Genomic DNA, 15,686 nt, shown 5'->3' on the forward strand with positions numbered 1-15,686 from the left:
AAGGTTAACTGCATGAGTTTCAACAGGGCCAAGTGTCAGGTCCTGCATTTTAGTCACAACAACCCCAGGCAACCCTACAGGCTTGGAGAGGAGTGGCTGGAAAGCTGCCAGATGGAAAGGGACCTTGGTGTATTGATGGACAGTTAGCTGAATGTGAGCCAGTAGTGTGCTCAGGTGGCCAAGATGGCAAATGGCATCCTGGCTTGTATCAGAAATTGTGAGCAGAACTAGGGAAGTCATCCTGCCCCTGTACTCCTGCATTGGTGAGGCTTCACCTTGAGTACTATGTTCAGTTTTGGACACCTCAGTACAGAAAGGACACTGAGGTGTTGGAGCAGGTCCAAAGAAGGCCAAAAAGGCTTGTGAAGGGCTTGGAGAATATGCCCTGCAAGGAGCAACTAAAGGAATTGGGGCTGTTTAGTCTGGGGAAGAGGAGGCTGAGGGGGAGATGCTATTGCTCTCTTCAAATACCTGAAAGATGATAGCAGCAACAGTGGGGTTGGTCTCTTCTCGCTGGTGACAAAATGAAGGAAAATGGCCTCAGGTTGCACCAGGGGAGGTTTAAGTTGAATATCAGGGAAAACTTCTTTACAGAAAGGGTTGTTAAGCACTGGAATAGGCTCCCCAGGGAGGTGGTTGAGTCACCATCCCTGAATATGCTTAAAAACTGTTTGGATGTGGTGCTCAGGGACATGATTTAGTGAAGGGTTGTTAGAGTAGTATAGCTAGGTTGCAGTTGGACTTGATGAGGTCCCTTCCAATCTGAGCAATTTTGATTCTCAGAGAAACTATCAATTTCCAAAGCAGCTCAAAGTCACTGCTCCCAAATACCCAAATTTAAGAACTTCCATCACCATCCACTCTCCTCAAGTTCCCCACATCTTCAACATCTGCAAAACTGTGTTCATAGGAAATCTCTTCCAATCAACAACCTAGGCTGTATCCTGTGTTTTTCAACTGGCTGTTTCTCTAAGTCTTCAGCTCTCAGGAAACCATAGCAAGCTTTCAGAGTTGATACATACTATTCTGCACCACAATCTGCTTTGTGTCCCCCCTTTCTCACTCTGTTCTCATGATGCAGCTCTCCCCCAGGAAGAAGAGAATGGGGCCTGTTCAGAGCTCTGAGGCAGTGATTCATAAATCAGCTCTATTGTGCCTGTAACAAGAGGATCTTAATTCTTTACTAGGCTTCCTGGGCACTGCTATAATACAAAAAGAAAAAGGTCAGTACTAAGAACTTCAAAAAGACCAATTGGCCATGTCATGTTGGTTTAAGTTTTTATCCAGGGTTGATTAAAGAGCTTTCACTTACTCCCCTTCACATGCCTACATATTTGAGCTAACTCCCCTTCTCCCTGCACCAAACCACAGACTCAGAATAAATAGTCAAGGCTGACAATGCAATAAAAAAATAAAAACAATTTCTAGAGAGAAGGAAAAAGTTATTACCAGACACAGGAACAATAAGAAACATGTTAGGAGAAAAATGTTATCTTTCCAAAAAAAACCCAAAAACCAAAACAACAAAACTTGTACAGCAAGGCTTTCTAATATATAAATGCTTGATTGCTATGCATTCAACTGTTTCTTTTGATGCATTTTCAGGGATATTGAGTACAACAGGTAAGTAAGGTGATTAATGAGAAGACTTTTTTGTTTGATTGGTTCAACATGCAATCAAACTCCAGAACATTGCCAGTACCGTAGAAGGCACGTTTAATAGAACAGCTACTAAAAAATTATGCCTTACAATCCTGAGCTATTGAGCAATTGTGCTGCTTTTGTTTCCTTTCTTAATAAATATACAGCATTAAATTATTATTATTATTTTTTAATTTTGCATAAGTCAATGTTTGAGACATTTATGTTCAGCCTAGCAAGAAAAGTAAGGAATTCTGATGTCTTGAATGAGAGGCAACCTCCTGGGCATGAACCCACAGTGTTGTCCTTACTGACACAACATACAGTAGTTGTACCTCTGCAACTGAATCTCAAAGCAAAATTAAATTATATTAGTCGGTTCAGTAGCTGACAGAGAACCAAAATCAATAAGAATTCCAGCACTCATTAAAGAATAACTATGAATTTGTCCGAATCTACACAGTGATTTTCTAGTCTAGAAAGGCCCATTCTTAGCACAAATAGCTCACAATGGCCCAGTTAAAATCTTAGCAAACCAACTTAATATTTGAAGAGCAAAATGACTCATTCTGTACACATTATGAGTACCGTCAAGGTGGGATGGGAAACACGAAGAACATTTTATCTAACCTGAGAAGCAGAAAAGATGCTTCCTTTAATATCAGCGGAAGGAAATAGAAGCACAGCTTCATAAGTTATCTTCCAAGGAAAAAACTCTAGCAAGGATTATTACAGAAGATCACACTGTAAATTCAATTAACCCATGGCTGTTGACCAAGTATCACATGCATTCCTATGCAAAAAAGGGGAAGCAGTCTACTCTCATTTCTTAGAGGCAATCTCCACTTAGATTCAAGACTACTTTCTACCCTACACAGAGCAACCTGACTTCCCCTGTTCCCCAGATGCTTGAAATGTATAAAGAATCAGTGTATGTACAGGACAACTGTTCTCACTACAGCAGAACTAATGTGTCATGCTTGCACAAAATTTTTAATTATATCATTTTTCATTTACAGTTTAAAGAGTATATGCAAAAAGAAGCCACAACTCATGCTGTGCAGGAAGCTAATGAAATGTATTAACTCACAAATACTAAACTAATAATGAAGTAGCAAATATTGGGCAAACTGTATTTCATAAAAAAGATGAGAAAGTTAAGCCAGAGGGTTCCCTCCACATGGAACTAATTTTTTTGTACTGGCTGACATCTACAATGCTGTACTAAATATACAGCAGAGCTGACAGAAGACCCACCAGATTTCCACAACTAACATTTTTCTAAAGTACTTAAAATACCAATTTTTAGATTTGGACTTAAAATATATATAGCTTCTAAGCTAAGAGGCTGAGCTGAAGAAAAGTATGGAGTGAAAACAATTTCATTTCAAAAGACAACATCAACAAAGAAAATACACAATGGTGTATGTTCTCTATGCTGTGCTCTCTGTGGAAAGAATAATTTTTTGGTGAGGTATTCAGTTTTAAGCCTTTCAGGAATCCAGTATTTCCAAAAGTCTTCTACAAATTTTGCATCACTTTGCTACCCTTCCTTTCTAAGTTATCATGTCAGTTTTTAGTCAGAGGTTACACACTACCTCAGCAATTCGGCTATTTCACCTTAAGTTCTTCTAGAACTCATAGGTGAATTCCTCATACTTATCTGTTCTGGTAAGTGTACTGATGGTCTGTCAATTTTTTTGGCACAACCTATTTGTAATTCAGCAGCACAATCATACCCCTCTCACTTCAATTTTAGATAAATCTGCTCATGTGTTTTCTGAAAAGAGTAACCCAGCATTGTATTACCCTATTTCCATTGCGTGCACAGTGAAGCATATAAGACACACAGTTTAATTCTTGCCTACAAGCAATTCACAGACTAACTTTTGTACAGACTACTCTGTATTACCATACACTGAGTAAAGTCTACTAGGTATTCCCTAAAAAAGTAACTGCTTTGTTACATAAACATTAGCCATGATGGATGAGATTAAAAAGACTGAGTTCCACAGAAAAAGAAAGATCCAAAGGAAATAACTGCTCAGTAGTCTGAACAAGAACTCCTTCTTGAGGCTTAAAGATTATTCTCTTTTTTTAAAGGACGGATAATGTGAATCTGTGTTGATGGTAGTTAAGAACTATTTTATGACTAGTAAAGAAATACAATGAAGTTAACAACCATGCCATGTTTAGGAATGCATTTAATAGGGGTTTCCTTCAGCCTGGATAAATGGTACAAACACAAACCTGCCAAACTCATTAAAAGAAAAAGACAGTGATTCTATTTAACAGGATTATACCTGCTAACAAAGTCCATTCTTTAAAGGTACAAATGATAGGTAAGAGAAACTTAACTCCTAGCAATACACCTATCTAGCTAGAACACCTGCACAGTTACTTCTCAAAAAACGAGGGCTGCACACTTAAAAGTACATTCTAACCTCCGGATGAAAATTGGCATGGAAGCCAGTGAGATACGTAAGCTATTACATTACATGATTGTACTAGCCATTTTGCAACTCCATAAATCATAAACCAGTTGTTTCATAATGAAGGAGAGATTTTATTTTGGATTGCTTAGGGTATCGGTTTCAGCTTTTCCAAAACCTAGACTACATAGACAGAACCTACTGTAAGGGATCCAAAGTCCTCTTCAGCTTCTGCCACCAAATACAAATGTCGCCATTCAACTTCCCTTATTTGCCATTCAGATAGTTACTCAGTATAAAAAACATTCCACTAGAAGTTTATTAGCTAAGATATGTAAAACTAAGCCATTAATCCAGAATACTGCTACATTTCAAGAAAAGAAAGACACTACTGCTTTACTGTTTAGGATAAAGAAAACTGCTACCTGAAGTACCACTTTCCTCATCTTCACAAAGACAGAAGGATCCTAGCCAACTAGGACTTTATCAGTCCTGGATAAAGCATTAAAATATACATTTAGCTCCTTATTTGTAATTCTTCCACACAAGCAAGATGACTGAAGATGACGCCTACTCTTGCAAATAGAAGCATCAAATTATATGGGGAAAAAATGGTAATTATTTTAAACAACAAAAACAAGCTAAAGGTAGGGGAGAAAAGTCAGGCACCTTGAGAAAACAAAACAATTTAAATTAGCATTGGTGACTGTCAGATTCTCTTAGTCAGACAAGGAGAGCAGTGGGATAAAAAAGAAGAAAAGCTTAAAGGAGCTGAAAAAGATAAACAAATCACTATCTGGAATGAGACACAAAGGAAAAGCTAGAATATTGTCCTGCTACTTTGGAAAGTAAGGCATTGCTCCTACTACTCATGAATTGTTAACAAAAAAGGTTGACTTATTTAATTGTTCCATTTCTTGCTGATTCTCATGGGACAATCTGGTTTGCCCATTTCAGCCTCTTACACAGAAGAGCTTCAGATTTAATTTATTTGTATTGTCCAAGTATCCAATGAAAAACAAGATGGGCATGTAATTGAGCATAAATGGGAAAAGAAGTTCAAAATTTAAGCAAGTAAAAAGGATTTTAAAGCATTGTTGTTTTGTTTTTTTTCAACTGGATATGCTTATCCTGTTGTGCTCTTCTTTTCAAAACAGCCAGAAACTAATGAATTCAATTTGAAATGAAAAAGGAAATATTTTTCTTGTTATAATAGCACTTCAAACGTAAATAAAAGTAAAAAGGGAAGACTACACATTCATTCCATCTGCTGAGGAAAGAAATATCTTAACTCCTGTAAGCCTGCTACAGGCTACATTGTGTTGGACCATAATTCCCACAGTAGCTGACTCATTTCTGAATTCACAGTCATCTGATGAGTTCTCTCAGGCAAGTATTTGATGAGTGTTTTTCATTTCTATACATGAAATACACTGCTTCATCATTTTCCTTTCCTACTTCATTTCTTTTCCCAAGATGGATTTTTTTTTCCCCTACTTTCCTGCAAATGTAAGCCAAACAATTCAACTGAATACTGAATGGTTTGAAAGACAATGATTTTTCATTTTTTATCTTTCAGACTAAAGAAAAACTCTGACCTTTCCTAATAGATAAGTAAAACTATTTTTTGGTTGTCCCCCCCCCCCCCCCCCCTCCTTAAATTGTACACTTCTAACTTGTAGTTTCCAGTTGCAAAGTCAGACTACTTGTATGCATCTTTCCACAGCAAGCTTCTACAAAATGGAATGGAATTTTAATTGAAGTAACTCAAGCACCTCCTACTTTTAATTTAATGTTATTTCATCTCTTTTTTTAATGTCACTAAATTGGAATTTCACTGTTAAAGCACTACATCCTTAAGACAAGTAAAAGGCGCCTATGTCAGATATGTTATCTGCTACAAAGACTCTGTCTAATAGTTGCAGAGAGAGCACAGAAATCCAGCTAATGATATGAAACACATGAGCTATCTCCATCACCTCCTCTCAGACACAAAGGGTCTGGAAGCAACTCTCCCATTATTTCCAACAGAATTCAGCAGTGACTTGATTTCTGCAGTACAGCATAATGTAAGAAAGATATTGGAGTTCACTGCATTCAATAATGGAACTAGCTGTAGGATTAGCTTAATGAAAATATGAAACCAGAAGAGATTTAAAACAACTCTACCTTGTTATTATTATATACTCAATCTGTATGTCAGTTGTTATCCGACGCAAGAAAAACAGATTTGAAAGCAACTACTCCAAGCCTGAATTTGTCCACCCTGTACATCCTTTATATCATATACCAACACACTGCCTAGTCATCCTTTACAATGGTATTCCAGTGCTACACTATTTCAACACAATCAGTTGCATAACACACTATTAATTGATTTATGACTTAGTTATGTCTAGGAACAGACAGAAATTTAGTTGCTTAAGGAACTCTCTAGAAACCAATCCATTTATTACTGCTCCTTTTATTCCATGGATCAGTTCTGAAACTGAACCATCTTAGGTCACAGTAATTACCAATAATGACAAAGCCTTGCTAAAAACCCCAACAATCCAAACCAACAAGTCCACAGGAAGGGGTGTTTTTTGGTACCTATGTTTTAGGTGAGAACTTACATTAAAATACTGAGTGTCACCCTCCAGAAAGCATGCAAGTTCTGTACAAAATTAATCTATACCATAAGTCAATCGAGCTCCTACAGTAACTCACTCATGAGATCAATCATCCTCTTTAAAAGAATGGGAGCCATTGCAATTTTCCAAAATCTTTCAGTTCCTTTCCTCTCATTTGTCATTATTTCAAGCTAGTGAAAGAATTTTTAATCTAAGTCAGATATTCTGAAATCTGATGTACAGATTTGTATGAAGTCATCTGTTGAAATTTTAACTGTACTAGGGTTCAGCATAAGTAGGATGCCATCAAATTGTTCAAAGAATAAGTTACTCATGTCACAACTGACAGATAAACTTTCATTGATCTCCTTACCTCAGATAATCCATTAGGGAGAAAACCCTGTGGGCACAGTGTTTGCCAAAACCATCCAAGTGATCAAGAGACGACTTGGACAGTTACAACGCTGGGGAGTGAAGAGACATCTCTAGCACACAGAGATGAGCTGGCACGTACCTCTTGGCTTCAGTGTAAGGGCATAAATGGCTGTGTCCAGCCTGCCCATGTATAGACATAGCCTGAGTTACACAAGCAGCCTATCTCATCCCTGAGGTGAAGTAGTGGGAAGCCTGAACACGTGCTTCTGACATTCAGAAGACGCGAAGGGTTCAAGACTTACAGCAGGAGGGTGGCACTGAGAACAACACAAATAAAACACATAGCCACACTAAGTCTCTGTTTCAACAGAGGTAGGTAGGCAAAGGGTAGTACAGGGTATGTTGACTCAGATCATTACAAAGCGGTGCCAAAATATCCAAGATTTGTCCCCTTTTCAGGAAACACAACACAAGAGCTAAAGTAACACACTGATAAAAAATGGGAGCTGCCTTCAGTTCATTTTATAACCTGTGAAGACAGTAATAATTAAAGTTTTACAAAGAGGCAGTGTAATTATCTAGATAATCTTTTTGTTAATTGCATTTAGAAGTGTTATTAGGATTCATTAAAACCCAGCTGCCCTGAAAGCTGGATTTTTTTTATTATTTTTTGTCAATTTTGGAGATTACTGCTAATCAAGAGGCACACTATGAAAACACCATGCTATGTTTTGAAGAGGCCATTTATATTTTCTTCTGTTCACTCACATTAGGAGAACCCTAATGCAGTGTTTTTCAGCTTGCATTTTCATCTCATGTAAAACAAGAATGAAATCACTTTGCAATTAGACAAGATTAAACTGTAATAATGAACTTTAAAAAACATTCTGGAAAAGCGGATCACTTGAGTCCAACTTTGAAAGACACTATAATTACTGCTTTGTTCACTGTTTTAATGAATAAGACTACCATATAAGGTATAAAATAAAGAACGCTAAGGCTTATGAGAAGGAAAAAAACTCTCATTTCATTCAGAGAACAGTATTGGTAACAGATGAGTTACTGCTAAGAGAAATGTATTTGCAGTCTTCCCCAAATAGAACAATTTGGTGCTTCTTTTTGGGTCAGGCTGCATTGTTTTCAAGAAACAGATTCTAATCCTTCTGACTCATTCAAGGATTCAGCAGATCCTGAGGCTGCAGAATCACTGGAGACTTAACACAGAAATTATTCTCAGCAATGCAAAAAGATTCAATAATTAAAAGACCTGATGCACATTTGCTAATAAAAGCTACCTTTTTTAAATATTGTAGATAAAGACACACCAAAATTAGGTTTGATGCAACGTTTTCACTGTTTTTGTTATCTTGACTCTGAAAAGGACAATTTTGGATGCAAACTTCATCACAGATATAAAATCAAGGGAATATTGTTTATGCAATGTGCATGCACACACTCTTTCAATATACTCTACCATTTTCAACCCTCCCTCTACAAATTTACCTCAGGCCTAGAGATATTCTTCTCTCTCTCTCTCTCTCTCTCCAGTTTTTGTCTACTTTAATTCTTACCATAAAAGAGACACTTTCTCAACTCCTATCTTTCAAGATATTTCTTTTCCTTTTTCAGGAATAGCAAGTGTTAATGACAGAAGTTTTTGCATTTCGGAACTCATTTTCTTCACTTCTGAATCACTAAAAACTATACACATAAATAAAAGATATGATTTGAATTTTGAAAAATTGTGTAATTCTATATGTCACAACTCAGGAAACAAAATAATGGCCTATAAACATAATCTAATTTCACAGACATTCCCACTGTTTTCCAACTAACAGCAACCTGGCAGTTTTGGCATTCAGTACTGAGGTCACAAAACTGAACTACCGGACTTCTACACAACCATTTGTAAGTAGGCAGGCCAAGCAAATGGCCATTTATCATTGCAGCCATTGTCTCAAGGAAATAGTAAAAGAAATACAATCATCTTCCCTTGGTACATCACGGGGAAAAGAAATCCAGTCTTCAGTGGTCATATTTCTTGACTATAAGAACACCTTTTTAAAGAAAACTATTTAAACAACTAAGAAATTTGACTGCCTCCTGTCAAAGGAAAAGATTGCACTGCAAGCAAACAAAATCAAGAAAGGCAGACTAAGTTAGTTGACATCATATTTTGAAATAGGCTTTTTGGGTAATAAATCACAGATCAGAATCAGTTCTCTGCATTTTAGTGAAGTTCTGTCTAAGTGACATTAATTCCTGACTAAGTGTGGGCATTTCAAACTGTAGTGGCACAGTGACTACGGGAAAGACTATTTTAAAAAACAAATTTATGATGATATAGAGGAAATGATATTTATAAAGATATGCTACAGAGTAACTTTAAGAAACAACCATTTGAAACGTGTCGCGATTAGCAGTTGCTTTTTTCTTTTCCCATTGCCTCCAAAAACAAACAATCAAAAAACCCCACAAACAAACAAGGGAGGGTGTACTTCATACCTTCTGATAAAGATTCACTGTTTTTTCTTTTCTTCAGTGCTCAAAAAATAACTTTAAAGAACTGTCAAGCTTGAACAATGTAATAACCTTTAAAGAGTATTATTGGACAACTTGTATTAGGGAAGTAAAACAAAAGTCTGAGAAACTGATAATTTACTTCAAGTACCATCTAGGACACTGGAAAAATACTGTCTTGCTTTTTTTCCTTTTATTCCTATTTATATACATATATAATTTATTTAGTTTTTTGAAAGAAAGATGATATTCTGAATGCTACCTCAGATTTGTGAATAAACAGGTCATTGCAAACAGGTCAAGTAAAAAGGCTCAGACTAAATCAATAATTCTGAGAGGGAAAAAGAAAAGGTAAGAAATCCCTTAGACTTAACCAAAAGTACAAATTCTTCTCATTATAAATAAAACATGTTCTAAAAGCTAAAAGACAAAAGAATAATATAATATGCTTTAAAAAGCAGATACTCAAGATTTGACACTCTTGAGCCTTCATAACTGGTAACATGATTCACTACTTACACACACACATAACGTATAGATAGCATAAGGAGGGCCAGCATTTTTATACCTCTTGGTTTTGTAAGAATGTGCTTCCTTTATACATTATTATCCCCATCTTAACCCATCTAAACATCCCTTGGAATATTATTGAGCAGTCTCTACCTTGGAATATTATTGAACAGTCTCTCCTAATTTGCAGTTAAGTGCAAGTCTTAAATCAAGAAACAGACTTGTCATTAAACTCAATTTCAGACATTCTAGAGCTGCTCATTTATTATCTAAACCACCTTAATGAAATCTGGTATTAGTTTCTCTGAACTTCACAAATAATTTCTTCTACATTTGCTGACCCAGAAAATTACAAACATCTGAAATTACATTTCTTGTCAGAAAACTAAGCTTACACATTTAATGCTTGCTCCGATTTACTATTTCTGGCCAAAGACTGGAGGACCAGTAATTCAGGGTGCTTATATTTGAATGGAAATTCATCTCTAGGAAACATCTCATATGTCTACTGTTAATTCTGTGCTTACTAACATGAAGGCAGAAAGACATGGGTCTTGGAACTGAAAATACATTTGGTAACTTAAAGGTACTTGGGGTTATAAAACAGAATTTGTGCAAGCAAACTGTTATACTTACATTTTTCCTTTTATAAAGGGAGAGAATTTAGAGAGGCGAAAGAATTTCTGCCCACAAACAAATAACAATGCAAGGCAAGGTCTGAAGGAAATATTTTTTGTAAAGCAGCATTTCCAAGCCTGGAAAAAGTTTGAACTATACTTTTACCTTATACCAGGCAGTATAAAATGGAAGCTTCTCTATCTCATCCATGGTCTGTTAAGGCTTCATGCTAGTTTTCTTATCAAGGTTATTCAAAGTATCTATAAATGGGAGGGTAAAGATGGGAGGAGAGCTACTCTTTTTAATTCAATCTGCCTCTATCTGGAAAGTGTCATCTTGAATGACAATCCAATTTATCATTTACAAAAATGCATCACTATACTAAACAGTTTTATCTACACAGTTAAATGTTTGTAATAGACTTCCACAGAAAGTATTAGTAATGATTGTCATTAGACCTGCCATTTTCTACATTCAAGAGGGCATTAAAAAACTTAGCAGTTTTGTCTAATACAACTTGTCTAAGACAAGTTTAAAATTAATTAAGAAATATCATTTGTAAAAGGGCAGAATAACATGAACACAAAATAAAAATCAATATCCTCCCTGGGAAGGAGTTTAGAAGTAGGAACTATCATCTCTAACACTTAACTCACCAAAATTCAATGTACTGTACTAAGACTTGTTCAACTAATTAAAGGAAGACCATGCAACCATGAAATACAACAAAGGCACTGACAGAAACAAAAATGTATTCCCCTCTCCCCCTCCACTGCAGAGCTGTCACACTCACAAGCCTTTAATATTTTGTTTATAGGCAAGAGAACAAGTTGCTTAAATCCAATATCCAATGAGGAGCTACTTCAGTATTCATTACCCCTGAAGCTTCTTGAAAATAGAAGCAGCAAAGAGTCAAAAAATCAAGTTGTTGTGTACTATGCAAAGCATATATTGAGGAGATTTCAGCAGTGCCAGTATTCTGGCAACACAAAAACCACTGACTTGTTAAAACAATTTGCTATAATGACCAAAGTACAAAATGTCTAGCCCATAGTATCGAGGCTAATATTGCAAATACACAGAAGGCAGAAGGTAATCCAACTAGAAGACAAATAGGTGACAGTTTATAAATGTTTATTTGAAACCTTTCTGTGGAAGTATCTACTAAGAATAACAACACTACAGAGCCAAGTTTTATTACTAATACATTAAAGGGCTTTTTTTCATTTCACTGTACAGTGAAAATGTTACATAGATGTTGGAGAATCAGGTTGCTTTGTTTTTAAAAAAGGAAGATTAATGCTTGAAGAAAGAGACATGAACTTTTGAAATGTAAAAAAATTAAGCATTAGAAAATATTAGTGGAGTAGAAAAAGACTGAGCATACACTGCTAAGGATGTCTATATTGTATCAGTTTTTCTTTGGGACGTTTTAAACTACAAAACTAAGATATATATATATATATATATATATATATATATAATTTTCCCCTAATGAAACATAAAGAAAACCAAGTTCTAGAAGCGTGAATTTTCTCATTCTCTGCATCGGAAAATAAGATGTTAAGTGATATGTAAATATTTATGTGCAAATATATTTCAAATATAAAGAAAACACATACCTGATATACCCTGAGACTCTGTCTGGAGATCACAATACCACAGTCTGTTCACTGGATCACACCCTTCTCGAATGGACAGCAAGACATATCGACCATCATCAGATATCTATAAATTACAGAAAATAAAATAAAATCCATGTTGAAAAGGCAGTCCCTAAAAATCTAGCAAAAAATTAGTCAGTACTACAGTTAGTTGAATGAACAGATGTATATGGAATATGAGATCTCACAAAGACCCCTCACCACTTCTATCAGCAAATAACAGAAGTATAAAAATTTAAGTTGATTAAAGCAAAACAGCTGTATCCATTTATTCCCATCTTCAACTAAACAAAGAAGTTTATTATTATCAAACACTTTCTATATAAAAGAGTCAGTGCATAAGGCAAACATGCTTGCTGTGTCAATTTATTTTTAATAGAAAAAGGCAAGCACTGCCCTACTGTCATTCACAACAGCACACACAAGAAAAAGATCTAACAAGATGGTAAAAGGTAGCTTTGGATTCATGGTTGGCCTAATTACAGTTAACTTCCAAAGGTAGCTGCTAAAAGTCTCTCCATCAGAGGTGCAAAGAGACTGGCTGCTCTCCTCCCAGTCACTAAAAAAATTATTGTTTTGATCATTTTCATAGGGTTTGAACATAAATCTAGTGCTGCTGCTAAAATGAACATTATAAGACACAAACACATTATAAATTTTTCAGATAAAGCTTTTCATTCTGCCATTACAGAAACACACGATAACATTTCCAAAGATGTGTCTGTTGGTACACAAAGTTATCATTTAAGCCTTTTTTTCTGTTCAATTTTTGCAAACATTACCTTTTTCCTTGCAAAGCTTTTGAAAATGCAAGTATATGAAGGGAAGGCATAGTGGAACAGGAAGTCATCAATTTAAAGTTTCCCTTTCCTTACTAAGTTCTTTTGAGCTTATTCCAAAATTACCAGATTTACATGTTTTATTAACATCTGATGTAGAAGATTGTTTCCTGTCTACATTCTTACACGACAGTGTCAAATGGAAATTTAATTTTAGTTACAAAACATGAAACTGAGCTTGAAAAACTTCCCATCTGGTGCTAAACATCTTCAAGAAATCCTTATTGGTTGTAATTATGCTGTAGGTTTATTTCGGTTAACATTCATAATGTTAGTAGTGCAAACTTTTCTTAGAATTAGTTAGCAAAATCAATTTCAGAAAAATTAACCTGTTTATATATGTGTGTGTGTGTGTGTGTGTATCTATATATCTATAAGCTATACAGTTATTCAAGCAGATCCATGGTTTTGAAGGCACAAAGGAACACTGTAGAATATAGCGCAAAATCTCAGTACACGAAAGCTAACTAAAGAAACAAGACCAACAAACAAACATTTCCAAATTACCTTTCTGATAAGCAATTTTATCAACAAGGAATTACACCATTAAAGAAAGGCCTTACATCTGCAAGCTTATAAGATGAACAGGAAGGAAGAAGGAACACGCAACCGGACCAAGAAAAAGCATTACAGGAAAACAGCTACTACTGACTTAACAGGGCAATAGGCAATATTAAGACATTTTGCCTCCTCCTTCCCAGATGGATTATATTCAGGAATAAAAATCAAGGCCAGGTGATCTCTTTTAGAAAAGCATCTTTTGTGTTTTTAGACAAAAATCCACTGAAAGTGTCAGTTTTAATTAAACTGAACTACTGCAATATGTTGCTTAAACAACTGTTCATTACATTACAGTAGAAGTCAGTAGTAAGACACAAGTCTTTCAGTCATAGCCAGAAACCACACAAATTTGTTATTTGATGCTATAAATTAAGAGTTAACAGAAAACTGCCCACTTCACACAAGACAGAAAACTTATTCTATACTGTTTTCTCCTGAGTTGTCATAGCAAGGGCAATTCAGCAAATTTGGGCACATCTAATCAGTTTTTCCTTCCACGTTCCCAACTGAATGAGTGAAGAGCTGATAGCAGTTTATGTTTAATTTCAAGTAGGAATTCCCAAAGCACATTCCTGGTGGGATGCCAATTATGTCTGCCTCTATCACTGAAGCTGTTTTTACATCAGTGAGTTCTATAACCCAAAGGAATGCGACAGAAACAGGATGAGACACTGTTGACTGTTGCATGCTAAAAAGTTTAATATTATATTGCAGATTTAGAGATCCACATTGCAAACTTACAGTTTGACGAGTAATTTTTGGCAGCAACACCAGTGTATGTAGTCTCCAACTCTAGCTCTTCTTTCTGCTAGGGTTGCTTGTATCCACGCAAGTTCATTTCCCTAACCATACCAGTGCAGGCATTTATTACCTGTGTGGCAAAGCACACTGGAGAACTCATCCAGATGAAAAAAATAACATGCTCAAAAACAAGTCCCCACTGCCCCACGCAGAGAAAGAAAAACTTGGATGGGAAGAAAAAAAAGAGAGAGAAAGAAGAGAGAGAAAGCGAAAGCCCAGGAGAAAAAAGGAAGAGATATAGAGAAAGCCTCCTTTGCTAGACCAGTATCTCATTTCTCTGGGCAGCTGCACAAATGGCTGAGTTAAGACACTGTGCTGAGCAACTGGAAATATGAGTAATAGGGACAGAGATTACTTTGAAGGCAGCTCAGCTGCTATGCCCCAGCTTTTCTATACTGCAAACAGACTAGTTATCCAAATGGCAAAAGGAAATAGGATTTCCCAAGAACATTTGGGTTATCCTTACACAGATGCATCTTAACAAGGTAAACTGCAACCCTTGCTCTTGGCCCACAAACTTATGAATTGAAATGTCACACCAGCACTTCACTCGAATCTCAAAATGCATTCATAGTTCAAAATAAAGGAGACAACTGTAATGTCAGAGTTGACAGCCTTGCTCAGAAGTAAATTTGTGTTTACTTTCATCCTAGCTGGAAAGAAACACATTGAAAATTTCTGAGAGAGACCCGAAACACTACTTAGTCAGATTGCATTCTCTCTCACTAATATGACTTCTATTATTTCAGACAACATGCACTGATACAAGGTGAGGAAGTTATAAAGCAATTAAACATCTTAATCTGACACATAGTTCCTGTTAGAATAAGACAGAAGTAGTCCTGTAGCCTTTCAACTGGAATTGACTCTTGAATCTATTCAATGCTTTTCAAAACCTTCAGATTAACAGCAGTTAAGTGTAAGACAGCAACACTCCCTAATACAGTACTGGTAAAGAAAGGATTATTTCAAAGATGCCGTGTTGGTACGTAGTCTGTAGTTTTGCAGCTGCTATTCAGTCATGTGGCAATTTTGAATGGATTAGATCCACTATTTTAGGAATATTTTCAGTGACCATCTTTACAGCATATGAAGGAATATCACTACAATATC

At 35.9% G+C, this 15,686-nt stretch overlaps 1 protein-coding gene across 1 annotated transcript in view; it reads right to left on the reverse strand.

Annotated features, from left to right (window-relative positions):
- Window positions 1–15,686, reverse strand: part of PREP (prolyl endopeptidase) — a 90,523-nt gene that overhangs the window by 51,930 nt on the left and 22,907 nt on the right. The window contains exon 7 of the mRNA XM_072333085.1: window positions 12,331–12,436. Within this exon, the coding sequence (XP_072189186.1) occupies window positions 12,331–12,436 (106 nt within the window). The remainder of the gene's footprint in view (window positions 1–12,330; window positions 12,437–15,686) is intronic.

Source organism: Excalfactoria chinensis, chromosome 3 (assembly GCF_039878825.1).
Source record: "Excalfactoria chinensis isolate bCotChi1 chromosome 3, bCotChi1.hap2, whole genome shotgun sequence".
Lineage (NCBI taxonomy): Eukaryota > Metazoa > Chordata > Aves > Galliformes > Phasianidae > Excalfactoria > Excalfactoria chinensis.